General features: G+C 33.7%; 4 protein-coding genes and 1 long non-coding RNA gene across 11 annotated transcripts in view; 3 read left to right on the forward strand and 2 right to left on the reverse strand.

The window, feature by feature from the left end:
• Positions 1 to 1,165: 1,165 nt before the first annotated feature.
• On the forward strand, positions 1,166 to 2,240 carry LOC144545206 (uncharacterized). The gene is made up of 2 exons (XR_013508429.1): positions 1,166 to 1,485; positions 1,950 to 2,240. It is a non-coding gene; the product is annotated as an uncharacterized LOC144545206 (long non-coding RNA).
• Positions 2,241 to 6,054: 3,814 nt separating this feature from the next.
• On the reverse strand, positions 6,055 to 12,064 carry LOC144545349 (putative F-box protein At1g58310). Of its 5 annotated transcripts, none has more exons than XM_078293943.1 (10): positions 11,739 to 12,064; positions 11,033 to 11,082; positions 10,393 to 10,457; positions 9,849 to 9,946; positions 9,106 to 9,165; positions 8,720 to 8,825; positions 8,189 to 8,261; positions 6,974 to 8,029; positions 6,587 to 6,751; positions 6,055 to 6,494 (listed from the first exon to the last, which is right to left on the reverse strand). In XM_078293943.1, exons 8-10 carry the CDS (start codon positions 7,976 to 7,978, stop codon positions 6,255 to 6,257), a joined length of 1,410 nt encoding a protein of 469 aa, XP_078150069.1. In that variant the 5' UTR covers positions 7,979 to 8,029; positions 8,189 to 8,261; positions 8,720 to 8,825; positions 9,106 to 9,165; positions 9,849 to 9,946; positions 10,393 to 10,457; positions 11,033 to 11,082; positions 11,739 to 12,064; the 3' UTR covers positions 6,055 to 6,254. The 5 variants fall into 5 exon arrangements, with proteins under 5 accessions (XP_078150069.1, XP_078150066.1, XP_078150065.1 ...); XM_078293940.1 differs by having other exon boundaries at positions 9,120 to 9,165; positions 11,018 to 11,082; XM_078293939.1 differs by having other exon boundaries at positions 11,018 to 11,082.
• A 2,020-nt stretch (positions 12,065 to 14,084) lies between these two features.
• On the forward strand, positions 14,085 to 16,600 carry LOC144545217 (p300/CBP acetyltransferase-related protein-like protein). The gene is made up of 6 exons (XM_078293804.1): positions 14,085 to 14,287; positions 14,447 to 14,565; positions 15,004 to 15,115; positions 15,252 to 15,463; positions 15,895 to 16,009; positions 16,148 to 16,600. Exons 2-6 carry the CDS (start codon positions 14,489 to 14,491, stop codon positions 16,427 to 16,429), a joined length of 798 nt encoding a protein of 265 aa, XP_078149930.1. The 5' UTR covers positions 14,085 to 14,287; positions 14,447 to 14,488; the 3' UTR covers positions 16,430 to 16,600.
• A 670-nt stretch (positions 16,601 to 17,270) lies between these two features.
• Positions 17,271 to 27,760, reverse strand: part of LOC144545362 (F-box/LRR-repeat protein At2g42730-like) — a 102,657-nt gene continuing 92,167 nt past the window's right edge. Inside the window, exon 4 of the mRNA XM_078293961.1 lies at positions 17,271 to 17,646. Within this exon, the coding sequence (XP_078150087.1) occupies positions 17,575 to 17,646 (72 nt within the window). The 3' untranslated portion in view covers positions 17,271 to 17,574. The remainder of the gene's footprint in view (positions 17,647 to 27,760) is intronic.
• Positions 22,337 to 26,610, forward strand: LOC144545341 (G-type lectin S-receptor-like serine/threonine-protein kinase At4g27290). 3 transcript variants are annotated; one of them, XM_078293930.1, is made up of 7 exons: positions 22,337 to 23,699; positions 23,944 to 24,069; positions 24,699 to 24,844; positions 25,072 to 25,282; positions 25,440 to 25,680; positions 25,782 to 25,914; positions 26,030 to 26,610. In XM_078293930.1, the coding sequence occupies exons 1-7, from the start codon at positions 22,421 to 22,423 to the stop codon at positions 26,339 to 26,341; spliced, it is 2,448 nt and encodes an 815-aa protein (XP_078150056.1). In that variant the 5' UTR covers positions 22,337 to 22,420; the 3' UTR covers positions 26,342 to 26,610. The 3 variants fall into 3 exon arrangements, with proteins under 3 accessions (XP_078150056.1, XP_078150058.1, XP_078150057.1); XM_078293932.1 differs by having other exon boundaries at positions 25,608 to 25,680; XM_078293931.1 differs by lacking the exon at positions 23,944 to 24,069.

Consider the following 27,760-nt stretch of genomic DNA (forward strand, 5'->3'; position numbering starts at 1 on the left):
GTTTATATCCGAACCGTTTGATCTACTTTGGTGAGAATATTAAAGGGACCGTGCATTCCTTGGAATCTGATCGGACCGTCTATATTTCAACTCAAATTTTGAGATACTTTAGAAAATCCAGATTCAAGTGAAAGAACCGCACAGAACGACGAAACCCTTCCCTCCAAAAATTGGGGAAAAGGTAAATGGGCCTAAAATGTTCTTTGGGCTTATTAAAATAAAATCTTTTGATTGGGCAGTAACAAGCCCAACAATTGATACCAATGTTATTTTCTACGTTGCTTTTGTTGAATTGGATCTCCCACGTACCTGAGTACTGAGGTTGAATTCGTAAATTTAGACTGCTCTTCTAACTTGACACGAATCGCCAAACGGACCCCATAATTTTTAGAATGCGAATGTTTTGAGTTAATAAATATGAATGGTTTGATTTTAAACAGAGTCAATTCGGTTTCTGCTTATGATATAAGAGCCCTTTAATAATATTATTGTGAATTTAGTCTGCGCGATTCTTAAAACAGAGAAAGGGATACGGACTCGCTTTTGTTCCGAATCCTGTGTCTAAAAGGAAAATTCATCTTTGTAACGGGTCATAAGTTAATTGTTTGAAACTTTCAGTGCGAAGCCGTAGGGTCTGGTGCATCAAGCGGCGCTTCAGAGAATCTATAACAACTTTTACCATCTTTACAATTTAATTCCTTCTATTTGACATTTATTTTCAGGAGTCTATCTCTGAAGTAACTCAAATTTAACGTTTTGATCCAAACCGTCAAATCTGACACTGGACAAGAATAACCACCTTAATATTCATTCCGAAAGAGATCTGACGGTTTGGATATAAACTCAAAATATGTGTTACTACAGTAAAGACACGGGGTTATTACAAGAATAACCCAACGACATTAAAACACAGTACTTTGACCTTGTACGATACTTCCCAAATCTCAAAGTACCAAACAAAGAAACGCCTTTGTACTATTATTTGGTAAACGTTTTAACAGAGCAGTTTTAGTTTTATGCAGCGCACAGACTCTTGAATCAAAACAGTGCTTCATATGGATTTTGCGCTGTCTGAAGTAAAATATGCTCTGTTAAAATCTTTCCATTCTTCAACGGTCGAAATCTCTCTCCCTCTTATAAACCACCAAATCTCACCTCTCCCTCAACGGCTACTTCTCTTTCTCTTTTCAAGCGATGACTAGAGATAGAGTAATAACAGTGGAGTATCTCTACCCGGCAATGACCCATGAACTGCTCGACAAATTTCCCGACTCGTCAGCTTACGATTTTGACTACTCACAGAGCAGCATCTGGTCACCTTTGTTGCCACGTGGTAACCACCAGCGCTGCTCGGTTCTCTCCCTCAAATCAATTTCTTCAAGGAAGCGTTTAAGTATTAATTCAAAGGGGATGATCAGAAAGCAAAAGCTCGGTTGTTTCCCCAGCCGGAAACTCGATTTCTCCTTCAATTCAACTCCTCAGAGGGTAAATTCAAATTTCATTACATTGTCCTTTTTTTTAATTTTTCTTTTCTTGATTTAGTTCAAAATCCTTGATAAGGATTTGGTTGGTCAACAGTATTCCAGTATTTTTAAATACTGGAGAAGTCCAGTGGCTATTCCTTTGATTGTCTATTCAATCAATTTTTGTTTTATTTATTTTCTAGATTGAGTAAAAATCCTTGGGAAGGATTTGGTTGGTCTCCAGTATAAAATAATACTGAAGACGTCCAGTAACTATTATCTGCTTTCATTGTCTTCTCTTTTTTTTTCCAATTTTTTGTTTTATTTTTCTGCTTGAATTATCTGTTATTAACTTGTTATCCTTGGAAAGGATTTGGTTGGTCTCCAGTATTTTTAAGTACTGGAGACGTCCAGTAGATATTATATGTTTTTTAATAAAATTCTAGTTATTTTGTGATTGATTGATTAATTAATTGATTATTTTAGGGATGGAGAAGGGTACTAAAGGCAGCAATGAAGCGCTTCAAATTGCAAGGCAAATCTCCATTTCAGAGGATTAAGTAAAATAATAATCCTTGAATCAAGTATTAAATATTATTCCATTTATGCATTCAAATCATCAATTTTCTTTAGGGTATTTTTTTTGTATTAATAGTGTAGATATTGTAACAAGTAAGCCTCTGTCATTTGTTTGTGACATATTTCTCTTGTTTCTCTTTTCTCTATTTGAAATATGTATTCCCTTTATAAGCTTAATTGTTAAATTCAAAAGGAAAAGTTTGTGTTCATTCAACAGACAAGACAATAATATACTGCAATAAATTTATTGCAAATAAATCTTCTCCTAAAAGAAGGGTAAAAGTTGTTGCTCTTTTGTCAGTAAAATGATACAAACAAAGACAAATAAAATATTTAATTTAACATTTAAAGAGAAATAATGGTAATTCTGGCAGCATAACTCCTGCCTAAATTTCAGTCAAATCATAAATAGAAGTGTCAAAAACAAGAAATTGAACCTGAAATTTTGAACTCCTTCCTTTTTTTTTATATATATTTACCTTTTTTTTTGTCTTTTGGTTGTTAGATTGCATTACTTAGTGTTCATTAGCCCTTTTCATGATTAGTTACGAGTTAGTAGCTCTCAGAGGCATTCACTCAAACAGCTGGTGTGTATATTTCTTTTGTAACAAAGAAACACACAAATAGGACAAAGAAATTTACAATACTTTTGATACATGAATTAGAAACACCCAAACACCCAAAGTTTCTCATACAACATGTATTAAAGCGAATTGTTTATCATTACAACATGAAAAAAAAAATTTTAATATATTATCTATGTTTTAAAAATAAAAATATTTTTAATATAATTTTTGGTTAAGATGACTGTCACCTTAAACTGATTTGTATTAATACAGTATCAGCTACAATTGAAATAGATATTATGGAACATCAAACTAAATTTAATCTGATAGCCATCAGAAACCTCCATTGGGTGATGTTTGCTGGTTCAATAATAATAATAAGAAAAAAAACAATTCCAAATAAATATATAACCTGAGATGAACCAGAGCCAATTGAACCTGACCCAAGTCACTTAACACAGAACCTGGTTGCATCAGAATTTCAATATAAACACTGTCACATCACAAGATTGAATAAAAGTTGATGCTAATCAGACTGACATACAAAATCATATTACAACTAATATAGAGCATATTCTAAATAGCAACTAGCAAAATAATAAGAAACTTGAAATAAAAAAACTGATTTTTGTCAGATTTTCAAGTTTTTAGAAAAGAGAACGGGTAAAATTTCTACCATGTACCAAGTACTGCAATCTATACCTGGACAAATAGGTATACCAATTGTCCTTTGTACCATCAATCAAAGCATACATGGATTGTTTTATCATTCGATCCGGTATCTCATTCTTGACCTCCATTATCTCAAGGTTTTTGCATGAAGATATTGCAACCCTAGATGAGGCATCCTTTGACTCGCTTGTGCTAGCCCCTCTTTCATAATGAAACAACTATAATGGATGAAAACCAAAACTTTTATTTATCATGCAATTGAAAAGACTAAGGTTTAAAAAAAATTATTATTGAGGTGAGGGGGATTACATATTCTTCTTGTTCTTGTTCCAATAATGTAAGTTTCTTCAAATTTGGCGAATCCTTTAAGATCCAAGACACCATTTGGAAACAAGAAGGCCCACTAAAACCAAAAGTCACATTCTTGAGTTTCTGAAATATTGGCAATTTTATTTGCAAAACTGCTGACAATTCCTATATTTAAACAATATAAACAAATGGTCAAAAAAAGATTTTTGTAATAACATAACTTGTACACTCTTTTGAACATGAAAAGATCTATAGAAATCAGAAAATGAGAAAATGAGATATATATATACCTTCTGCCAATTGCAGTTGACATGTAACTCCAGAAGTTGAACATTTGCAAGAAAAGAAAGCATAGCAGTCATCCCTGCCAAACAATTGATCGTTGAAGAATCACGACTCACTAAACATGCAAATGTTAGAGAGGACATGTTCAGAATTGTTTCACATGATAACAATAATTCACCATCATAGAAAAATGAAAGAAGATTAGGAGCACTAATAAGCAGGTCACGTGGATAACCAGAGTGTTTATACACAATAGCAAGATGCTTTAGACATCCATGAGCAATTACACATTCTCTCTGAATGCAATTATCTAGCCGAAGATATTGCAGGATGGGGGATCCAGAAAGAATGTTTTTTAGATTATTAGATTATAGTTTTCCATAAGAAATGATTAGTTTCTTAAGCTTAGGAAGAGTTGCTATCCCAGATTCAAATTCTCTGCACCAGTATTTATAGAGGTGGAGTTCCTCTAATGTTGTGTAGGGGGAGAAGCAACATGACAAGCATTTGTCAAGTTTAAGAACTCGAGTTTTATGCTTGACAGCATAATGGATCCAGTCCCTTGCTTGCTCTTCATCATCTAAGCCAGCCAATTCCATTAATGTTGAACATTTCCAAATCCAAGGACTTGCGCTTGAGCAACACCATGTTCACAAACTCTACAAGCCTCTCACAACACAATTTGTTTTGCACATACACCAGGGTCACAAACTTTTCAAGCCTCTTCCAACACACTTCTTTTAGCACATCATCTTCTATTTCTTCAATTAGTCGACGCCAATGAAAGGAATCAGGATTGAAGCTGAGAGAGGGTAAAAAGGTCCAGAGGTGTTCCCACCGCTTCGACAGCAAGCACATCTGCAGCACTGCCTCCTTGGTCTTCAACAACCCCAAGATGTGATGAAGTATCGGGTCCGACAACCTGCTTATGAAATCACAATCTCTTCCACTTTTGTTATTAGTCCTCTCCATTACAATAGTAGTTATTTAGTAGCTCTCAGAGGCATTCCCTCGAACACCTTCCGTTCACCTTTATTTGCTAATAAACATAAACACCACCACCCAAACACAAGGATAGATAAATTAGAAAATGACAGAAAAAAAGAGATTCTACAAAAAGGGCATTTAAAAGAAAAAGGGAAATACATGCACAAGGCTGTCATGAGCCAAATTGAGGCTTTGGGCAAAGTAAGAATTAATTTCCCATTTTCCAATTTAAGTTGAATGATTCATAACCGCCTACTCGAGTCATTAAATTTATATTAACTTAGCTTTCTTCAAAATTTGACAATTTGCCCAAAAACCCAATTAATGTCAAGTCCAATATTTGTCACAACCAGCCTCCATAAACTATCAAAGATTCAGTAACAAAGCTCATACAATACAAGTAAAACTTGAATTGAACTAACAAAAATATTCACGGTAAAAAAAAATACAAATTTAGGCAGTGATGATTGTGAATCAAAGAAGATCTGAGAGACAGATGGGAACAGATATATAAGCAGGTTTTGTTTTGAGGAGCTAACAGATGGGACCCACCTGTCGGTTTAATTTGTTTTGATCTTGTGTAAATTTTCTACTGTTTTTCAGAATTTGTTTTTACTCAAATCATAAACCCTAGAGCTAGAAATGTCTGAAAGGGACAAATAACGAATTAAAAACTGACACGTGTGAAACTGACTATTTTGATCCTGGCCCATCTTAAGAAAGAAAGAAATTATTTTTTGGTTAAGAATTAAGATGAGTAGTGGCTCATCTTTAGAGAAAATAGAAATAGAGAAAGAGAACACAAGGCTTTAGCTTTCATTATAAATATTTCCAAACCATCTCTCTCTCTCTCTCTCTCTCTCTCTGTCTACTGTTTTTCAGATTAAATCAACGCACCTTGAATTGAGATTAACTACATTTTAATCTTCCATATATACACTGCTCCAGATAGACTCTTACAGATTTATAAGGAGGATTTTGATACAACTTTCAACAAATTTGCACTGAATCATGAAAAAACATTATTGGTACCAAAAGAGTTGTACCAGTTCTCTTACCAGAATGTTACTCGCACGCACCTAATGCAGGTGCGTCTCTATACAACAGCTTAACATAGCAACAACTAAACATTTATTGGGTCTTACATCCACATTTTTAAATACTGAAAATTGCCAAAATTCTAAATGCACGAGTTGGTTTAAAAACCAGATAAATTAAGAGACCACATACATATCAAATCATCTTAAAATATGACCCAACTGATACCCAGCACAATATACAAGCTCAAACTGATACCAATAAAATCACATATGAATAAACTAGTTGAGACAACAAAACAAATATACTATTCAAACCAAACATAAACAATATTAAATCACAAAATAAAACTCAATCATTCATTTTTTAAATATTGTTCACTACTATCATACTTGGACAGATGAATCTTTAGATTTTTAGATTCCTTTGCACCATCCTTCAAAGTATCCACCAATCGTCGTACCATCTGATCATATATACAGTGCTTGATCTCAACTATCTCAAGTTTTTTGTTTGAAGCTGCTGCAATTGTCGATGAGGTGCTAATTATGCTAGTTAACTCATCTGTACTAGCTTCCACTTCATCAGAAGACAACTGTAACCAATAACAAGTGAAGTCTTTACTTAAATCATGCAAGTGAAAATACTAAGATTAAAAAAATAGTAATATTGGGAATGAAAACTTACACATCCTTCTCTTTGTAGTATTGTAAGCTTCTTCAAGTTTGGCGAATTCTTTATGATCAAAGTTACCATTTCAAAACAGGAAAAAAATCCAAAAGAAGCCGTCATATCCTCCAGCTTCTCAAATATTGGCAATTCTAGTGAAAACAGAGCTTGTGGATTTAACACCTATCAATCAAGTGCAGTGCTCAGAATATACCGGTAGAAATTTTTTGTAAATTAATTTTTAAATTATTTATATATGTTAGAATTTTTCTATTCTCTAGTTAGATTACACTAATGCAGGAAGGCGTACAATATATAATAACAAAACTCTATAAGTTCAACAGGTTAAGATCTAAAGAAATTAAAATTAGCATTATTTGCAAAATGAGAATATGAGGTGCTTACCTTGTAGCTAACGCGCTCGAAATGCAACTCTAGAAGTTCAACATTTGTAAGGTAACGTAGACATGTAGCCATCCCCTCCATGAAAATGGTCACGATATTATCAGGATTCTTTAAATATGAGGATTGAGTTGGATAGTATGCATAATTTCTCACGATATTATCACAATTCATTAAACATGAGGATGTTAAAGATGGCATGTTTATAGTTGTTTTATATGATGACAATTTACCATCATACAAAAATGAAAGGAGTTTAGGAGTACTAATAGAAAATTGGGTTCCTACTATCCTACAATTCAAAATAGCTAGATGCTTCAGACATTCATGAGAAATTATGCATTCACTTAAAAAACATGTATCTAGCCTAAGAAATTCAAGAATTGTGCATCCAGAAAAAAGGTTCTTCAAATGATTAGAGTAAAGATTCACATCTATCATGCTTAGTTTTCTAAGATTAGGAAGATTTAATATCTGGACAGATGATTTTAGCGAAACTCGATGGAGGTATAGTTCCTCTAATGATGTGCATGTGAAAATGCACGATGGCACAGAACCAACAATTGAAAGATGGAGAATTCGAGTGTTATGGTTCACGGCATAATGGATGCATTCCGTTTCAAGCCCTAGAAATTTATGACAAGACAAACGAAAGATATCCAAATCCAAGGGTTTGCGCCTCAGAAGCAAAGTATTCACAAACTTTTTAAACCATCTAGAAGCAGCTCTCTCCCTAAACTCATAATCATCATCATCATCATCATCTTCTGATTCTGTAAGTATCCGCCTGTGAACCAAATCAAAAGTGAAGTCGAGGGAGGGTAAATCGGTCCAGAGGTGCTGCCACCTCTTTGACAGCACACATGTCTGCACCGCCTCTTTTGCTTTCAATAACCCTAAGATGTGATTAAGTATCGGGTCGGGCAACCCGCTTATGAAGTCATAATTTCCTCTACTTGAAATATCGGGTTGAGCAACCCCCTTATCAGGCTGGGCAACCCTTTTCATTACGTGGTTTAATTAGCAGCTCTCAGAGGCATTACCTCAAACACCTTTCAGCTGCGAAAAACAAAAAAACAAAAAGCACAAAAACAACTTTAAACTAAGCCAAATCTAGAAAAAAGGTATTTACTGGAACAAGGGAAATACACAACACATGATTGGTAGGCCATGGAAATATCAGACACCAAAACAGACAAGGGGTTACCAACTGGTTACCTGAAATTGGGTAATGACAGTCAGCGAAGGAGAGTGTGAAGTTTGCCATTCACCATATCAGACACTGAAACAACTAAAATCAAAAGAAACTAGTCAAAGGCCTCGCGATGCTTCGGCAAATTTTTTGAAGTGGAGAGAAAAGTGTATAAAATGTTTTTATATTTATAGCATATATTAATAAATTTTACAGAGATATAATAAAAAATTTACAACAGAAATTAAATAAGTTATATATAGATAGTTGGTACAGTTGTTTTGGGTGCACTCCAGTTTGTTATTTATGCAGAATATATATTTCTAATTATGCTATTTGGCATGTTTACCTCTTACAACAAAAATCCAATCAGACAAGTAAAAAGAAGAGTTCCCTTCTGATAAGGAAAACAAATATCTGTACTGTTATTTATCTAAATAAATCAAGTTTCTCATCTTCTACTTTATTACATTTGTTTGCCACTTTGCAATAAACATTACCTATAATTTTAAGCTAGTAAAACATAGAGTTCACCTTTGACAAGCAAAAATAGATACCTGGATAGATGGATTTCACAAACCCTGCCTCTGACTCGATCAATAGTGGGGAACAAAAAAAATTTATTGAAGAGTTTTTAAGCTCTTCCTCGACCCTCCAGCAGCCCTATTGATACAGATAAAAGTTCGGCTAAATGATATAATAAAATGTCTTGTTAAAAAAAAAAAACCAACTTAATTTTTGCATCAGTCAAAAGTTCAAGGAGTTTTGTCATTCTCTTTGTAGAAGAATAATACTCGGATTAAAAGGCTACACAGTTTTCGAGGCGACATTTCTTTGAGTAGTTATTAGAACTTAATAACTATATGTAAAAGGGGTGAGACGAACAAATGTTGATTAGAAAAATTAGTACCTTAAGTAAATAAATAAAGGATGGAAAATATACTTGAAAAGCTGTACCAAAAGCAGTAGTATCCAAGGTAAGTGGAGACCCTGTTACAGATTGCTGTTGTTGAAAATGATTAAGTTAGTAATGAATAAACAGATTGAATAATGTGATGAGTAAATTAATTTAAAAAATGTTCTTGATTCATAAACTTTGTTCTTTAGCTAAAATTGAAATTTTTTTTGGAAAAACTATTAGATTATATATGTTCAGCAATTGCAAGTATAGGAATTTTACCATTTGTAACATAATTTGGAAGTCATAAGTTGTTGTTATCTATTTTGATTATACTGAAATTTCAAAATTAACTATTTATTGATTTATTTGCGGTGAAAGAGGTGAGCCTCACATTGCCTCGATAAAATGGGTTAATAAAGTGTAATCAAGTACATATAACCACTGTCACAATAGATTTTAAAGTATCTGCTTGCATTTTTGCAATGGTTCTAAAGTCAAACATGAACAAATCAAATATATACAGAATATCGAAGATTTCACAAATCTTGTCTATGTTATAATTGATAGAATGAATTCTATAACTTAGATATTGTAACGGTTAACAACAAATGAAAAAACAACTCAGAAAAACAGACCCAACCTTCTAACCAAAACATTAAATCTAAACTCTTTTTTCAACAAAATCAGATCTAACCAAAGCATTAAATCCAACTCAAGATAATTTGCAGTTAAATCTAAACAAAAGTAATTCAATTTGATTTTATAAATATAAGGACCATATTTACCTCTTTTGCGCGGATGAACCTGATGTCAAAACTTGTGGTATTTTTATAGATGGGGTGTGCAAAAAAGGTGAAGTTGAGAAGGCGTTCTTATTGATGGGCTGTATCAGAAAAATATAGTATTAATAAGGTATTCTTCTTTTTGCATGTAATGTGGTTTTCAAAAGACATAAATATGATATTTGAATCATTAACACTCTACTGCAATAAAGAGAGAAGTTAAAATGTTAACTTGCAATACTCTTATGCATCACTCTTATTAATTATTTAAGAAGTTAAATTTTGTACAAAAATCTTCTGACGACAATGTACTTTATTGTATACAGTTAATTAAATTCAAGATCTATCATTCTATTCATGTAGTGGATAAAAATAAAGAGAAAGAGCCTGGTTTTTCTCAAATTTTTATAATAAAAAAAATGAGAATCTACAGCAGTTATACATAAAATTTAATAGGTCTTGAAATTAATGTAAAAAAAGAACATTGATGCATACTTCAAAGTTTTATGTTGTGAAAGCTAAATTAGAATATGAAATAATATGGTACCTTCCAATCTCTCGTTTATGAGTCGTGACAAAATTGTTTGAAGTTGTCGCTGAAGGTATCAGCTCCTGAAACACAATATTGCACATATTAGAAGAAAATAGTCGAAATCTGAGAGTAATATTCGCTTGTATAACATTATAAATGATATTTTCATATTTTAGGCATGCATGGCAAAGACCCAATGGTAGTGCTCATCTTGCATGTGATACATTTTGACAATTTGAAGCAACCAACAGTGCATGATAGCTAAATATGTCTATTACTTAATTATGATAAGGTGCAAATTCCTGGACTTCCCTATAGAATCTATAATTGTATACCAGCATGCCCCTGCTCGAGATTTTATATATATATATATATATATATATAGAGAGAGAGAGAGAGAGAGAGAGAGAGAGAGAGAGAGAGAGAGAGAGATAATCATATTGATTAGTATTATGATGAACAGATGCAGCCTAAAGTTAAACAATAATATAAATCAAACAAAAGCCAATTAAGAGTCTCCCAACTTTAGGCAGAAAATTCAATATTTCTTAAGTTTACTGTAGATAAAGAGCATTGATGCATATATATTTGGAAATTTTATGCTTAAAAAATGAAATTAGAAGATGAAAAAATTTTGTACTTTCAAATCTCTCACTTTTGAGTTGCGACAAAATTGTTTCGAGCTGATGATTAATGCAGCAATCCCTGAAACATGAATATTTTAGAAGAAAATAGTTGGTAACAGTGAATAATTATATATCCCTGTAAATCATATATATCATTAACAATCCTGCAAGAAGTCAGTATTTATAATACTATCTTTTATCACTATGATAGTAACTACTTTGTATACAAATTTTTTTTTTTTGTTATATAACTAATATGTATGAGGTTAGCTTTTTGCTTAAAGTGTTAGTTCATTTAGGATCAAATTCAGGTACACCAGCACTATTTGCTTTTTTTTACCAGATGAATTAGACATTTAGACAGTTAATCAGCAAGTTAGTAGGGGAATAACTGATGCACATAGTTGATGCAATATCTAGTTAGAAGATTTGACCGAAAGACCTGCATCAACAATCTCACATGATTCATTCACAAATGGATAAACCAACATCTCTACTGTATCCTCAAAAGGCAATTTTGCAATCTGTCACGGGCAAGTGTGTCAATCGTATTAGCATACCTATTTATCTGAATTATGCAAAAGGCCAATCCATCACAATTTCATCACTTAATTATTTTGAAGAAGTTCATTGATTCATTAATTTGCTTATTATCCACGTCATAGTGGTTGATGTGTAAAAACGAAAAATTCCCAAATTGGTTGAGAAAGAAGAGAGGAAGTAGGAAATAATTACCTGAACGTAGAGAGACAGAGAGACAAGAGGACAGGCTGAGGTCTCTGAAATTGTTGATAATAGGACGGAGGAACGGTGGGTAGGTCAACGTGTGCGGCGTGCGAGTTGAGGCGAGCACAGTAGTAGACAAGGCTAGCGAGGCAGAGATGGCAAGGCGATGAATCGACAGACGAAGTGAAGAGGCAAAACCGACAACGAAGGGAGGAGAAGCGAAGGAAAGCGGCGCTTTTCTTTTTGGAAGAGAAAGAAAATAGTAGACGTCGGGAGAAAATTTGGAGGAAATGAAAGTAGAAATTAGGAAATAATTGGGAGTGAGGCAGTGAGCGGTGCCGTATGGCCTACGGATTTTTGTAAGAAAAAGAAAAGAACAAAAAAAAAAGCGGTGCCGTACTAATTTCGCTGACAGAGGGACCCATTTGACTGTGTTACGTGAGTTACTGTTCACTCCCCTCATCCAAAATTAATATATAAGATAGATAAGTCAGATTATATCAACCAGTAAACCCTAGGAGCAGGAGCAGCTGAAAGGGGAAAAATCGCAGAATTAAAACTCACCTGTAACGAGGATTTGAATATCCCCCCCGCTGGAGAATCCAAGTGGTGAAGTGAAGTGCGATTGAGAATCTTAGATATTGGATTTAGGTTTTAGAAGCAAAAAGAGATTTTAATTTCTAGGCGACAAATCGACAATACAAACCTTTCTCTCTTCCTTGCTTTTCTTACAGGTGCCAAGTTAATTTAGATCCAGACCATCCGATCAGAATCCGACGAATATTAAAACGACCTCGTGAGTTCCAATTTGGACCGGTTTGGCACGGATTCTAATCGGACGGTCTGGATCCAAACTAAAATTTTGAGTTAGTTCATTGGATCGGGATCCGGACCCGTTCATCTGTTGGGTTTCACCGAATTCACATATCATGCATGCTGATGCGCTGCCTCCTTGGTCCGGAGTCCTGCTCTTGGCCCAATAAAGGCCCAAAAAGAAAGTAAAATTTTCACAGAGCAAGGCATGGAAGTTTTAGTTTTAGTTTTGGTTTTGGTTCGAGTACAATTTGGGGTTGTTTTTCAATTTGTTGTGGTCAAGTTTTGTATATGTAGTGGCAGGTTCTCCAATCTCCACACATGTCAACTCAGATTGAAGAGGGGATGTAGGCAGCATGGCCACTTGAGTTTCACATGGTTACTAAAATATTTTGATTAGTTCAAAGGAAATATAATTTGAATTGCTTCAGATTCGAATTAACACATGAGAGAGGGAACCTGGAGCAAAATATTATTTTCGTTCAATCTCCTTCAATAGGAAATATTGGACGTGAAGACAAGGAAGAAAGAAACAGGACATCTCCATTCAAATTTATAAGGACACACTGATCATTATAATTTTTAAAATAATTAAATAAAAGATAAAATAATAAAATGGGGATAGAGAAGAAACAAAGTTAACTTTTTATGAGAATATTGTATATTATTGTGTTTTGATGGAAAAATTAGCTATTTCAAATTTTTGGATGGGTACACTAGAAATTTTCCCTATTAAAAAATACCAAGGCATATTGCTTATTAAAATTACTGGTACAGAGCAAGTCCAATATACCGTTTCAATTTTGATACCAATGGTACGTACTTTACAAATCCTGAGGATTTCTTAATTTGATTGCATTTGAGCAGTGCCATTTGAGCAATACAATTACATCTTAATTATGTGATCATCATGGACCAGTAACAATTTCTGCCAAAACATTATAATTTTATAAATATAGCTTTGCCTAATTTATATGAAATCAATTTTTCTGGTACTGATGCCAATTAATATATATAATCATATTGAGAATCAAAACCGTCTCCCACTTATGATAGAGTGCAGTTTAGTAACAGAAAAATTGATTTCATATAATACTTGTTTAATACTTGTTGCAAAACCAAATTGAATCAAATCCTGACAAGACAAAAACCGATCAATAAATAGAAAATCATACATCTGAACAAACTAGTTGGTACAACAAAACATGTACAAATTCACACAAAACATAAACAGTATCACATCACAAATTAAGGCCAACTTATAAAGCCATATTACCATTAATATAAAATAGCGAATAACAAAACACATATATAAGAACTCCGAATTAAAACTCTAATTTTATGTTTACATCTGAACCGTCAGATCTGTCTTCAAGAAAAATTTTCGGAGTTAAGATGATCTGGATTCTTCATCTAAGGTGTCATCAAATGCGCTGTCTCCTGGCCCAAAAAGGCCCAAGAAAGAAAGAAAACAAGTATTGCTACTATTAAAAGATTATGATACTACAAAGGTATTATTATAATTAAAATTAAATAATTATTCCATGAGCACCAGACTGCCGACCTATCTCCTTTATAATTAACAAAATACACCACCCCCAAATCTCTCTGCCGATCACTAATCGCATCCGCCTTTCAAAAATTCCAGCAATCAACCAACCGATCCGGTGATTTTTCTCCCTCTGAGATCGATTCAAGCTTAGAGGTTTTTCTCCAAAGCGCAACCAGTCGGAAAAATCGCAAAGGTAATTAACAAACAAACAGTATAATTACCAGTACTGTAACCTCTGAAAGCCATAACTCACCCAAATTCGTCAATCAGAGTTAGAGATCTCTATCTTCCATCTAATTACAACTCTATTACAATTGTTAATTGATTTCTTCCTCTTCTTATATGCTTTCAGTTGTCAAGTGAGAGAGTTAAGTAAAATTGGTCAATTATCAACATGATGCAAAATCATACTGGCCATGTCAGCATGGACCCAGAGATCCAGGCGCTACGAATCAATATGCAAGACAGAATGTAAGTCCTTTTTTCGTTTATTTTTTCTACTGCAATTGCACTAGTATTATATAAATCTGTTTTCTTCGTCAATGCAAAGTTGTGTGTCTGTGTGTTACCTTATGAGCTATAAAATATTGGTTACCAGCTTATTCTTTTGTGTTTAATTGATTGTCATTTCTCATAGATAATAAGGTGATGTGGTGAACTAACTAGTCTGTCTCATTAACATACAAATGGATTTATGTTTGACTTGTATATGTTCAAATTATTGTTCTTTTTTAATAAAAGTGGACATATGCCACCGATTTCCATTAAGAAAACCACACAGATATGTGAAAACAGTACCAAGCTGGTACCATCTAATTTTCAAATTATTGTAACTGAAGCTTCCTGTTCATTACTACCAAAATTTAATTCGTTTTTCTCTTCTTCATATTTAAAAAAAAAAAATTACAGATGCAAATGGTTAGAGAGGAAACAAACTAACCCATCAAGTTATTGGAACCAAAGATTGCTCGATATTGCGAAGAGGCTTGAAGAGACTATATTCAAAGAGTCCCTTAACAAAGTAAATCAATCTCTTAATTCATTCTCCCCCCACAAACCCCAACCCCTACAAACTAGAAATTTGTGTAGTGTCATCGTGTGAGCAGGAAGAGAATTGATCATGTTGTACATTTCTTTGTGCTTTGTACTGTGAGCAGGATGACTATATAAGAAAATTTCAGAGTGGGATTGAGAGTCGGCTAGTAAATATGCTGTATCAAATGAAGCAAAACCAGGAACGACAACAGCAGTTGCAACAGCAAAACCATCAACAGACTATGGCTTATCATAACATGATGCAAAATCATACTTGCCATGTCAGCATGGACCCAGAGATCCAGGTGCTACGAATCAATATGCAAGACAGAATGTAAGTCCTTTTTTCTTTTCTTTTTTCTACTGCAACTGCACTAGTATTATATAAATCTGTTTTCTTCAATGCAAAGTTGTGTCTGTGTGTTACCTTATGAGCTATCAAATATTGGTTACCAGCTTATTCTTTTGTGTTTAATTGATTGTGATTTCTCATAGATAATAAGGTGATGTGGTGAACTAACTAGTCTGTCTCATTAACATACAGATGTGATTTATGTTTGACTTGTATATGTTCAAATTGTTGTTTTTTTTAATAAAAGTGGGCATATGCCACCGATTTCCATTAAGAAAACCACTCAGATATGTGAAAACAGTACCAAGCCATCTAATGTTCAAATTATTGTAACTGAAGCTTCCAGTTCATTACTACCAAAATTTAATTCGTTTTTCTCTTCTTCATATTTAAAAAAAAAAAAAAAATTACAGATGCAAATGGTTAGAGAGGAAACGAACTAACCCATCAAGTTATTGGAAGCAGATATTGTTGCCCCATATTGCCAAGAGGCTTGAAGAGACTATATTCAAAGAGTCCCTTGACAAAGTAAATCAATCTCTTTATTTATCCCCCCCCCCCCCCCCCCCCCCGATCTACAAACTACAAATTTGTGTAGTGTCATCTTGTGAGCAGGAAGGGAATTGATCATGTTGTACATTTCTTTGTGCTTTGTACTGTGAGCAGGATGACTACATAAGAAAATTTCAGAGTGGGATTGAGAGTCGGCTATTAAATATGCTGTATCAAATGAAGCAAAACCAGGAACAACAGCAGCAGTTGCAACAGCAAAACCATCAACAGACTATGGCTCATCATAACATGCAGTCAGTTCCTATGAATCAGATGCTTTCTTCCCAAGAGTTTGGAGATGGCATGATGGATAATAACAATGAATTAGGGTTGCTTGTTAATAGCATGCAACAACTGATGATACCTGATTCAACAAGCAATCCAACAAACAACTGACATAAAAAGCATGATACCTGATTCCAACTACCAGCCTATTACTTATTGGATTATGTTGACATGTATTTACATGAAGATACTTTTGTATAAAAAAATGCATGCCTGACATCCCTTACATAAACAGTGCTAAAGCTAGTATTTGAGCTATGAAACATGATTCCTATATCTCAGAAGTAAAAATTATTCAGCAGTCAAACAGAGACGAACTCCTGACAAACCTTTCTATCTTGGATAATTCAACTAGAATCAATGCAAAATAGATCGAGTAAAGTTAAAACCAGTGACACAACTAATCAGGCCTTTTGAAAAACCAGCCAAGTGGAATCAGTGCATCATGTGAAGAGCTGCTACATGAACAAAATTGCAATTTAATCTTCCAAATATACCCATACACATTTATAAGAAAGGTTTTGATACAAATTTGTACAAATCATGAAAAAGTTTGGCCCGTCGTATTGTGCCCTGTGCCACAGATGTTTTTTGTACCAATAGAGTTGTACCAGTTCTCTTAGCAGAATGTTACTGGCACCAAATGAAGGTGCATCAGCTTGAGATTAACTCTATATAGCAGCTTAACATAACAAAAACCAAACATTTAATAAATACTCAAAATTAGAAATCAGATCAACTAACAGGATATGCATATGAAGTCATCAACTTAATACATGACCCAACTGATACCAATCACACACGTCAGGCTTTGCACAGTACACAAGTACATCGTAGATTAAATTTTTGTTTCAGTCTTAGAAAATTAATTTTTAACACTTCATACCAGCAAGTATATAGTACATCGAATGCAATCCAAATTGATGCTTGACTAAACATAACCATTCCAATAAATTCCAACTAATAGAAAATCATACATCTAAACAAATTAGTTGAGACAACAAAACATGTACGCTATTCAAATCAAATATAAATAGTATCACATCACAAAATAAGGATGACTTTACAAAGTCATGGTACTACTGTGGTACTACTAATATAAGTTAGGTTAAGTAGCAACTACGCAAAATACGGAGGAGCTCCAAATTAAAAATTCCACTGTTATTCCTTCGTAGCATCCATCCAAGTGTCTACCAATTGTCGTATCATCTAATTATATTTTGAGTACTTGACCTCAACTATGTTAAGCTTTTTGTCTAAAATATTGCAATTGTTGACGAGACGTTAGTTGACTCATTGGTACTAGCTCCCTCTTCACCTTGAAAAAACTGCAATCAATAACAAATAGGGAGAATTTCACATATACCCTTCAAAAACTTCAAAATTATGTATTTCCCCTCTATATTTTGAAATTATATATTTTCCTCTCTAAACTTTAAAAACTCACATATTTACCCATGTTATTGTCTTTTATATTAAAACGTATTTGAAATTTATAAAATACCTATTTTACCCTTTTGTTAAAAAACATAAAACGCCCATCTAACTCTAATTTGAATATGAAGGTTCCTCTACTATCCAAATTGCTTTAAGATCCATACGCGCTAGATCATCATGAATCTTGAAGCAAACACACACTAATATTGAAGCAATATGCACATATCTTAATGGGATGCACGCGGATCAAAATTTCTTTGAGATATGTGCGAGTTAAATTAGCACGAATCTTGAGGCGAACATGCAATAATCTTGTTACGATACACGCAGATCGGACGATAGAGGAACCCTTCAAATTCAAATTTGAGTTCGATTTTATACTTTTATTGTAGGGTAAAAGATGTATTTTACAAATTTAGAATGAGTTTTAATTTAAAAGACAATAAAATAAGTAAATATGTGAGTTTTTGAAGTTTTGAGGGAGAAATATGTAATTTTAAAATTTAGAGGGGAAATAGATAATTTTGAAGTTCTTGAAGGGTATACGTGAAATTCTCCCTATTTTAAAATAGGTTCTAAATTAAAATTAATCAGCTGAGAATATTCTATCTATGCAATACTTTAATAATTTTTATAGAATATTTTCAAAGAACATTATCTTTACCACTATATTAAAGACTAATTTCCCTACAGACTGTGAAGTTAATAATATTATTATAGCCATAGTAACAAGGTTTGGGTTTAATTGCAAATTAAACGTATCTATGTTTAATACAACAATTAGCGTATTAACCGATCAATTCGCGAATTATTTGCGTATTTGATGAATTTTCTGTTTTATACGTTGTTTCTTCTCAAAAAATCATCATGCTCACCGAGAAAAAAACATCTCCTTTAGGGCCTGTTCGGCCAACTTTCTCAACATCACTGTTCATGTGAAAAAATAAAATTTAGTTAGACTAAATTTTTTTTTCACATAAATAATAAAAGTCAGTTCAATTTTTGCACAGTTCATACTCGTTCTCTTTTCCAATGTCTGCCGAACAGTCCCTTATTGTAGAAGCATCGTGTGGTTGAGACTGGTCACGTGGTGGGCCCCCTCTTGTCCTCTGTGATGGAAGGTGTGATTTTCAAAGTTTTGATTTGAGTTTTATAAAGGGTAACTCGTATGGACTTAGGTTTATTAAGTTTTGATCCATGGTATTAAAGTATCTCCACTTGGCAAGGTTTGGCTGCCCATATTTAACAGTCTGCATCTCTAAAGTGACTCAAATTTTGAGTTTTGATCTGAACCGTCCGATTAAAATTCGGATTAGATTAGAATTTTCAATTTGAACTCAAAATATAATTCCGAATCATTTTCAAATTATATCCGAATCACGAATTTTTGACTCTGCCGAACCGAACCCGTATTTTTCATTTGTCACTATGATTACAGCCAATACCAATTTATGGGGTGCGTAGCAAGATAAAATGTCACAAACTATGCGCCACATTAGATCCGTGTGCTTACCCAATCAAGATAAGAAGAGGATCCGTGTGCTTACCACATTAGATCCGTGAAGTTTGTGATTGGGATGTGAAATGGAGCCAAAAGTGTTCACCTAAATTTTCTTTTCAACAATTGAATCCCCATTTTTAATTAGGCGCACTTGACCTTTGAGAAGACGAAAGGTTAAAGGTTCTTCCTTTTCTTAAGGTTACATGTTCTTTCTCGTTAAATCTTGATTCATTAATTGTGACCAGAGGGTACGCTTCAATCCGTGTGGTGACTTACTGACAAGCATAGTGACAAATGAATTATTCGGGTTCGGTTCAGCAATGTTAAAATTTGTGATTTGGGAATAATTCGAGTATAATTCAGGAAAGATTCAGGATTATTCGGATTAGAGATCTCAATTCTGTAAAAGAGCAAAACAAAAACAAAAGGGGGAATTTCACGTATACCCCTCAAAAACTTCAAAATTACGTATTTCCCCCTCTAAAATTTGAAATTACATATTCCCCCCTCTAAACTTCAAAAACTCACATATTTACCCATTTTATTGTCTTTTCTATTAAAACAAATTCTAAATTTATAAAATACCTATTTTACCCTTTTATTAAAAAGTATAAAACACCCATCTGACTCAAATTTGAATCTAAAGGTTCCTCTATCGTCTGAATTGCTTTGAGACCTGTGCATGCTAGATCAGCACGAATCTTGAAGCAAACAAACATTGAAATTGATGCAATGTACACAGATCTTAATGCGATGCACACATATCAAAATTACTTTGAGATTCGTGCGGGCTAGATTAGCACGAATCTTGAAGTGAACACACAATAATCTTATTGCAATACGTGCGGATCGGACGGTAGAAAAACCCTTCAGATTCAAATTTGAGTTCGATGGGGCATTTTATACTTTTAATGAAGGGTAAAATAGGCATTTTATATATTTAGAATGAGTTTTAATATAAAAGACAATGAAATGGGTAAATATGTGAGTTTTTGAACTTTAGAGGGGAAAATACGTAATATTCAAATTTAGAGGGGGAAATACGTAATTTTGATGTTTTTGAGGGGTATACGTGAAATTTCCCCAAAACAAAAAAACAAAAAATATGTTATAGAAAAAATTTGGAAAAATTTTGCGAATAATTTGTAAAATTTGTGAATTATTCAGGTTTAATTCGGTCAAAGTTTGGTCAACCGAATAATTCGGCGTTCAGTTCGACATCACGAATAAAATGAATTATTTGGATTTAATTCGGTTTTAATTTGAACGCAGACCAGGGGTGTGAACGGGTTGGTGCGCCAACTCAATACGCACATGGATCGGTCTGCAGGCTCAGTATGCGAATGGGATCAGAATCTGTGCACGGATTCAGTCTGCGAACATGGCAGAATCTGAATTCAGAATTAATGAGTGGTATTGATTTAATTCTGATTTATTAGAGTGGTAACTAAAAAACGGTTTTTAAAAATAATTTCAATTCAATGACAAATTTGATATTTTCTTTATTTTTTAGGATATTAATAAAAAAATCGATAAAATATACTGGTTCAACATTCATTGAATTATCATGTTAATTAAAGTTTGAATACTTCCTTCAAACTAATACAAGCAGCCTTGGTACAAGGAAATACGAGAGAGCTAGTGAAAAATAGAAGCATAATGCAGAGAACAGGGAGAGCCTTTAAAATATTCGTCTTAAGTCATTAAACCTTCATGTACCTTATAAAAAACAAAATTTGACAGTAAAATTCTAAATTATGTTTTTCAACTTAATCTATGTCTACAATCATTTAAAGTACTTATATCAAGACTTTAAACTTTACATGGAACTTATAATTTTTTTTTTGACAATAAAAAAGTAAAAGCCTGGCACTTTAAATTTTATTTCTTAAGTTTTTTAACATTTGTCTATAATCCTTTAAAGTATTCATATCAAGCCTTTACCCCTTACATCTAACCTATCATTTTTTTTTATATATTTTATACAATTTCTACATATTTCTAGAGCCTTCAAGTGGTATTAGACTATTAGTTTAGGGGTTGACTATTAAAAGAGTAAATAGTTGAAACAACTTGATTGCACTTAGCATCAAGTGGCATTACATTTCAAAGCAACCAACAACTTGCTGATGCAAAACCGTACAAAAAAATTGATGCAAAGCAATGTTTGAATGTGATTGATTGCACTAGATATTAATCCAAATCAACCAAAAAACACATTGCACCGTGTGAACCTAAATTCTTGTAGAGTCAATTAATCAATATCTTCAACGACCGGGTCAGCAGCAGCTCTATTAAGATATCCCTGTGGACCCCTCCTCCCTTGACCACTTACAACTATCAATAAATTTTTCTCTATAATGTACCCATGTCATTTTCTTGTACTAGTCAATTGCATTTAGCATAACCACAATGTATTACTATATAGTTATCATCTTAATTACCAAGTCCCTATCAAACTCAGAAACCTATGGGGAACCTGTAAACATGATTTATCACCTATTTGTAGCAAAGAAAATAACATTTAGCAACCAACCAGATAGCAAGATAAGAAAATCATAATTCAATTTCCATTCCATTCGATTACTTTTCTTTATCGAATCTCACTTTACATTTACCTCAAAATAAGCAAACATGGTGTAGATTAATTATGTTGGAGCTAGCAAAAACCATCGTCTAGGACCGTCTGTGTTGAATATAAAAAATTAAAAACTAAAGTGCGGAAGCATACCTAAACCAATGTCTTCCTCTTGCATGAGAGCGCCACCCATTTAGTTCTTTCATAATAGCAAGATTCTTTAGAGAATGTCATTTGTTTTACCTTCTCCAAAGTCTCTCATACACTTATCTAATGTGATAACAAGAGTGAGTTTAGGATGCCTTGTATTATGTATTATGTAAAGCCTCTCATACACCTTGGCTGTTTAATTTGGTAGTTATTCAATTTAGCCCATCATTATTATTGAATACTGAAGGTCACACCCAATATAACACATTAATGCTTAATATGTTATAAAATGCAATGATAACTTTTAATTGAGCATGAAATAGACGTTACCCCTTACGTTCTACACATTGAACCTCTTGAAAGGATTGTAGTCCTTTTCCCGCATTATATATCCATATTGAAAGCGTACATATCCTTGATTTTGGTACTAGAAGAGATGAACAAAGAGATGATTTCTAAAATATCCACAATTACTCTCTTTCTCCTTTCTTTCTCACCTTTTGCCATCCCAATCGATACCTTACTGAGTGCTCAAAACCTTACAGATGGAGAAACTCTTCTCTCACCAAAATCTGTACTTGAGCTCGGGTTCTTCAGCCCTGGTTCATCCAGAAATCGTTTCGTGGGTGTATGGTTCAAATTTGATCCAGACACTGTCATATGGGTTGCAAACAGAAACTGTCCCTTGAACAACACCTCTGGCACACTTACCTTAAATAAGAGAGGATCAATAATGCTATATGATTCAACAGGAAGGACTGTATGGTCATCTAGCTCTAACTCCTCAAGTGATGCCAATGATTTCAGTCCAATATTGCAGCTAGATGATTCGGGAAATCTTATGTTGAAAGATAATACAAGCAATAGTATCATATGGCAGAGTTTTGATCATCCTACAAATACATTGCTTGCCGGCATGAAAATTGTCAAAAACTCGAGGACTGGCTTTGAAACATATCTCTCTTCCTGGAAAAGCGGAGATGATCCATCAGAAGGTAACTATAGGTTTGAGATGGACACTGGAGGTGCTCCTGAGCTTATTATCTGGGACCGTTCACAGATAATTAGCCGTACTGGTATTTGGAATGGAAAATATTTTAGTGGGTTACCCGAGATGTTAGGTTATAACATATTAAATTATACATTTCTGTGGGATAAAGATAAGGTGTCATATGAATTTGAACCTAAATCAAACTCGACCTTGTCCCTATTAGCGCTGGACGAATCTGGTAAAATTATACGTTTTATCTCGAATCAACCTCATCAGACCTGGAGAGGGGTCTGGTTGACACTAAACGATAACTGCAGCCAATACGCAAAGTGTGGGCCTTTCAGTATTTGCCAGAGTTATGATGTGCAACCCTGTAGCTGTCTGAGAGGATTTGAGCCGCTGACAACAATGGAGGGGTACCTCAGAAACACTTCAGTTGGGTGTAAACGCAGGTTACAGTTAGGTTGTAGTGCTAATAGTGATGGGTTTTATCCAATTGAAGGAGTGGAGCCACCATATTCACATAATGCAACTATTGATGCTAGCATCAGTGTTACAGAGTGTGAGAGCAGGTGCTTGATGAATTGCTCATGCACGGCATATGCCCCCTTGGATATCATGCGACAAGGGAGCGGCTGTATAATGTGGCAAACTGTACTTACTGATACCAAGTACGTTGAAGGCAGACAAGTTCTTTATGTGAAGGTTTCAAAATCTGAGCTTGGTGAGTTTTCCCTCTATTTTCATCTTGCTTATGGATTCATAAGTCGTAACTTGTAGGGATTCTTTTAAACATTTTTTTTTTTGTTTCTTTTCTTTTGAAGGAATCACAGTCCTGTTTTAGCAATAACAACTATGGCCATAGTTAGTTACAGTAAATAAGAGTTTCAGAAATTAGCTTTCCATGCTATGCTAACTAGTTTAGATCAACACCGACTTAGATTTTAAGGAACTGTCTTTCAATGTAGATACAAATCATGGAATTCCAAGGGCAGCTACTATTGGAATAATATCAAGTAGCATAATATTAGTGCTTCTAATATCTTCAATTGTATGTCTACTATGGAGGAAAAAGATGAGAAATTCAAAACGAGGTAACAACAGGGTTGTATATCAAATTTGATTAATCTGACAATTCTGAACTGACCCAACCAACTTGACCCAAAAAATTACGGATATAGAATTTGATTCGTTAGATATGGACTGTATTTTGATGAATCCGGCAAATAACTATATAATTGTAATATTATAGAATTTGGTTCGTTGGGTTTACTCAAAGACGATTGAGTAAACAAAACCCGAAAACAGTACATTATTTTTCTTAAGAAAAGTTATTTATACATAAGTATATAATTGTAATATTATTATAGAAATTATGTGAATATTGTTATTATAGAAATTATGTGGATATTGTTAATTTTAAATTTTAAATAAAATTTTCTCTACTATACAGTTAGTTAGAGTATATTATCTTATTTGAATTATTTTCCAATAATAACTTATTGGTTCTTATTGATTTTTAGATGAAACCCACTGAACAGAGAAAATCCCACCATCAAACATGAAGCTCTGATGAATGATTTATATCTTAATTAACTGGATAGTTACGGATTAACAATAAACCCAACCAACCCGACCCATTTATCACAAAGATTGCAGATCCAAATAAATTTTTCTGCTTTTAGACATCTTTATACTTATTGAGCCATATCTTCTACCGCAGGTAAAATCCTGAAGCATTTCGAGCGAAATGCGTCGCTCCAAAGAACAGATCTCCCTGTTTTTGACATGGACATGATTTTACAAGCAACAGATAACTTCTCAAATACAAATAAATTAGGAGAAGGTGGATTTGGCATTGTCTACAAGGTACTCCTTGATATTTGTTTTAAGGCTCATACGTTTTCAGAAGAAATACTCAATAATTCACTCCTTTATGTAATTGCTTATTACTAAAAAGAAAACTAATTTGAAAAACAGTCAAGGAAAAAAGAATACTGCAAAAACAAACTATATGTTAATTATCTTTTTAAAAGCATTCTCCAGTCCTTGTGCTAATAAAATCAAAAGGCACTCACAATCACAAAACATGCTAGGGTCAATTGCCTTGTGGCCAAGAAATCGCAGTGAAAAGGCTATCAAGAGAATCTGTGCAAGGATTAAACGAGTTCATGAACGAAGTCTTGCTGCTCGCAAAGCTGCAGCATAGGAACCTTGTTAGACTCCTTGGATGCTGCATTGAGGACAATGAGAGATTGTTGATTTATGAGTTCATGGCCAACAAAAGTTTAGATTTTTATATCTTTGGTATGCATCACAACTTTGAAACACTATTGATTTATCATTCTAAAGTTCTTACTCATCTTCCATCAATTTAATAATTACAACTAAATTTCTTTTACAATTGTTGCATGAAACTTTTGAACTGCAAGGGTATTTCATATTTTGATAACTCATGTAACAGATGCTACAAGGCGTGTCTCCTTAAATTGGAGAATGAGATTAGAAATTATAATTGGAATTGTTAGAGGGCTTCTTTATCTTCATCAAGACTCCAGATTGAACATAATCCACAGGGATCTAAAAGCAGCAAATATTTTATTAGATGAACAAATGAATCCTAAAATTTCAGATTTTGGCACAGCAAGATTGTTTAAAAGAGATCAGCAGGGAGTGATTAACACAGAAACTGTAATAGGAACTCGGTATGTGTCAATTCAGTTCTTAATTATACCTCATATATAAATCAGTTCCACTTGACTAATTTCATGTTATTATTTTCTTCTTTTATTTCACATATTTGAAGTGGATACATGCCTCCTGAGTATATCTTGGAGGGTACAATTTCAGTTAAATCTGATGTCTATAGCTTTGGAGTTCTACTTCTTGAGATAATAAGTGGCAAGAAAAATCATGGCAATCAAAACCTTCTTTCTTATGTGAGTTGCATGTCATACTTCCAAGAAATAAATTACCAAGACTTATACAAATCAAGTCAATTTGTAATACATATATATATACTACTAAAAACTGTGCAAATCATGCATCATGTAGGCATGGAAATTATGGGAAGAAGGAAACATTATAAAGCTGCTTGATGATGTGATCGAATGCTCAGCCTTTGCAACAGAAGTAATGAGATATGTTCATGTGGGTCTTTTGTGTGTGCAAGAATGCGCTGATGATAGGCCATCCATGAGCTCTGTTTTCACAATGCTATCAAGTGACACACTGCTACAGGACCCCAACAATCCCTGGGATGGTACAATAATTAGAGGTTTTCCCTCGGAGTGCTCCTACCAACATGATTCATCAACTGCAGTCTCTGTGGATCAACTGACCATAACCAGAATCGAAGGCCGCTAGAAAATCAAGAGATTTTAGAAAATCTGTTATTATTTCCAAATTTCCTCTCGGTACTTTGTAAACAGGGGCAGGTTATAAGCATAGTAGGAATTATTGACCGATACGTATCGGTATCGGTTGACACCAATCTGATACTGAGCCGATACTCACGGATTTTCTGTTTTTCGTCCAATTTCTGCTATTTTGGTCCGATTCTGGTCATTATTCGTCTGAAAAATTGAACCCGTGATTGATTAAATATAGTATAAACTATGCACATGCTGAAAACTCATCACATTCATTGATTAAATAGAGTATCAAGTATCAACTATGCTGAAATAGAGAAATAAGAACCCGTGATTAAAGATATTAATAATCTTTTATTTGGCTCTATAATGTCTTTATTTTTTGTTCCGGACAACAATATCCTCATTTTTATCATAATACAAACGACGATAAAGTGATCTAACCAGCACGACATAGTTTCTGGCAGTGAAAGAGTGTGTTTATAGTTTTAATGCTTGTATTATATTGTATTAGTGGATTATTTGATTGTAATCATTTATCTAAACATAAATTATTGATAAATTAATTTTTTTTTATCAATTTTTTCCTATTTTTTAGTGTAAAACAAGTTTCTGGCCAAAAAGTCTGATTTTCCGATCCGAATTGGCCGATACTGGCCGATACCCCGATCTCGTATCGATATCGGCCAGGACCGATCCCGATCCCATATCGGCATCGGCTGGGACCAATCCCGATCCCGATACTGATAATTCCTACTATGGTTATAAGTCAAGCCAGGAGGTGCTTAGTGACCCCCGTAATTTCTTTTGCTTCCTTGTTGTATCAAATCATTCCCAAATTATATTTGAATTATATCCGAATAATAAATTTTTGACCTCGTTGAACTGAATCCGAATTATTTGTTTGTCACTATGCATAGTACCATAACCTCACTCTAATTATAATATCCAACGACTATAAAAAAACAAAATGAATAAATTTGTTGGTGATAGGTTTCGTTTGAAGCATAGTGACAAGATACCCGAATTATACCCGTTTAATTCTTTTTTTGAGTGATGCCGAACCGAACCCCAAATTATTTAGTTGACCTAACTTTGATTGAATTAAACTTGAATAATTCCCGAATTTTACGAACTTTTCCTGAATTTTACAAATTGTTCATGATTTTTTTCCAAATTTTTCGAAGATCAATTTTTTTTTTTTGCTCCCTTGCAGAACTGAGATTTCTGATTCGGATAATTCCGAATCATTCCCGAATTATACCCGAATTATTCCCGAATCACGAATTTTTGATCTTGCTGAACCGAACCCGAATAATTCATTTGTCACTATGGTTTGAAGCACTTGATCCCTAGTTTAGTGACCCGTCGTACAAAGTATTACAAAATAAATGCTGTAGAAGAACAGAAGTAC

Source organism: Carex rostrata, chromosome 27 (genome assembly GCF_964058835.1).
Source record: "Carex rostrata chromosome 27, lpCarRost1.2, whole genome shotgun sequence".
Lineage (NCBI taxonomy): Eukaryota > Viridiplantae > Streptophyta > Magnoliopsida > Poales > Cyperaceae > Carex > Carex rostrata.

Bases quoted from the DNA above. Each gene is read 5' to 3' on its own strand.
- LOC144545349 (XM_078293942.1), bottom strand. From the start codon at position 7,978: ATGAAAAGGGTTGCCCAGCCTGATAAGGGGGTTGCTCAACCCGATATT. The intron at 6,752-6,973 runs GTAAGCACCTCA...CTTGATTGATAG, and splicing joins TCGAGCGCGTTAGCTACAAG to GTGTTAAATCCACAAGCTCT. The intron at 6,495-6,586 runs GTAAGTTTTCAT...TATTGGTTACAG, and splicing joins TACTACAAAGAGAAGGATGT to TTGTCTTCTGATGAAGTGGA.
- LOC144545217 (XM_078293804.1), top strand. From the start codon at position 14,489: ATGATGCAAAATCATACTGGCCATGTCAGCATGGACCCAGAGATCCAG. The intron at 15,116-15,251 runs GTAAATCAATCT...TACTGTGAGCAG, and splicing joins TCAAAGAGTCCCTTAACAAA to GATGACTATATAAGAAAATT. The intron at 15,464-15,894 runs GTAAGTCCTTTT...AAAAAATTACAG, and splicing joins ATCAATATGCAAGACAGAAT to ATGCAAATGGTTAGAGAGGA.
- LOC144545341 (XM_078293930.1), top strand. From the start codon at position 22,421: ATGAACAAAGAGATGATTTCTAAAATATCCACAATTACTCTCTTTCTC. The intron at 25,283-25,439 runs GTATGCATCACA...CTCATGTAACAG, and splicing joins TTTAGATTTTTATATCTTTG to ATGCTACAAGGCGTGTCTCC. The intron at 25,681-25,781 runs GTATGTGTCAAT...ACATATTTGAAG, and splicing joins GAAACTGTAATAGGAACTCG to TGGATACATGCCTCCTGAGT.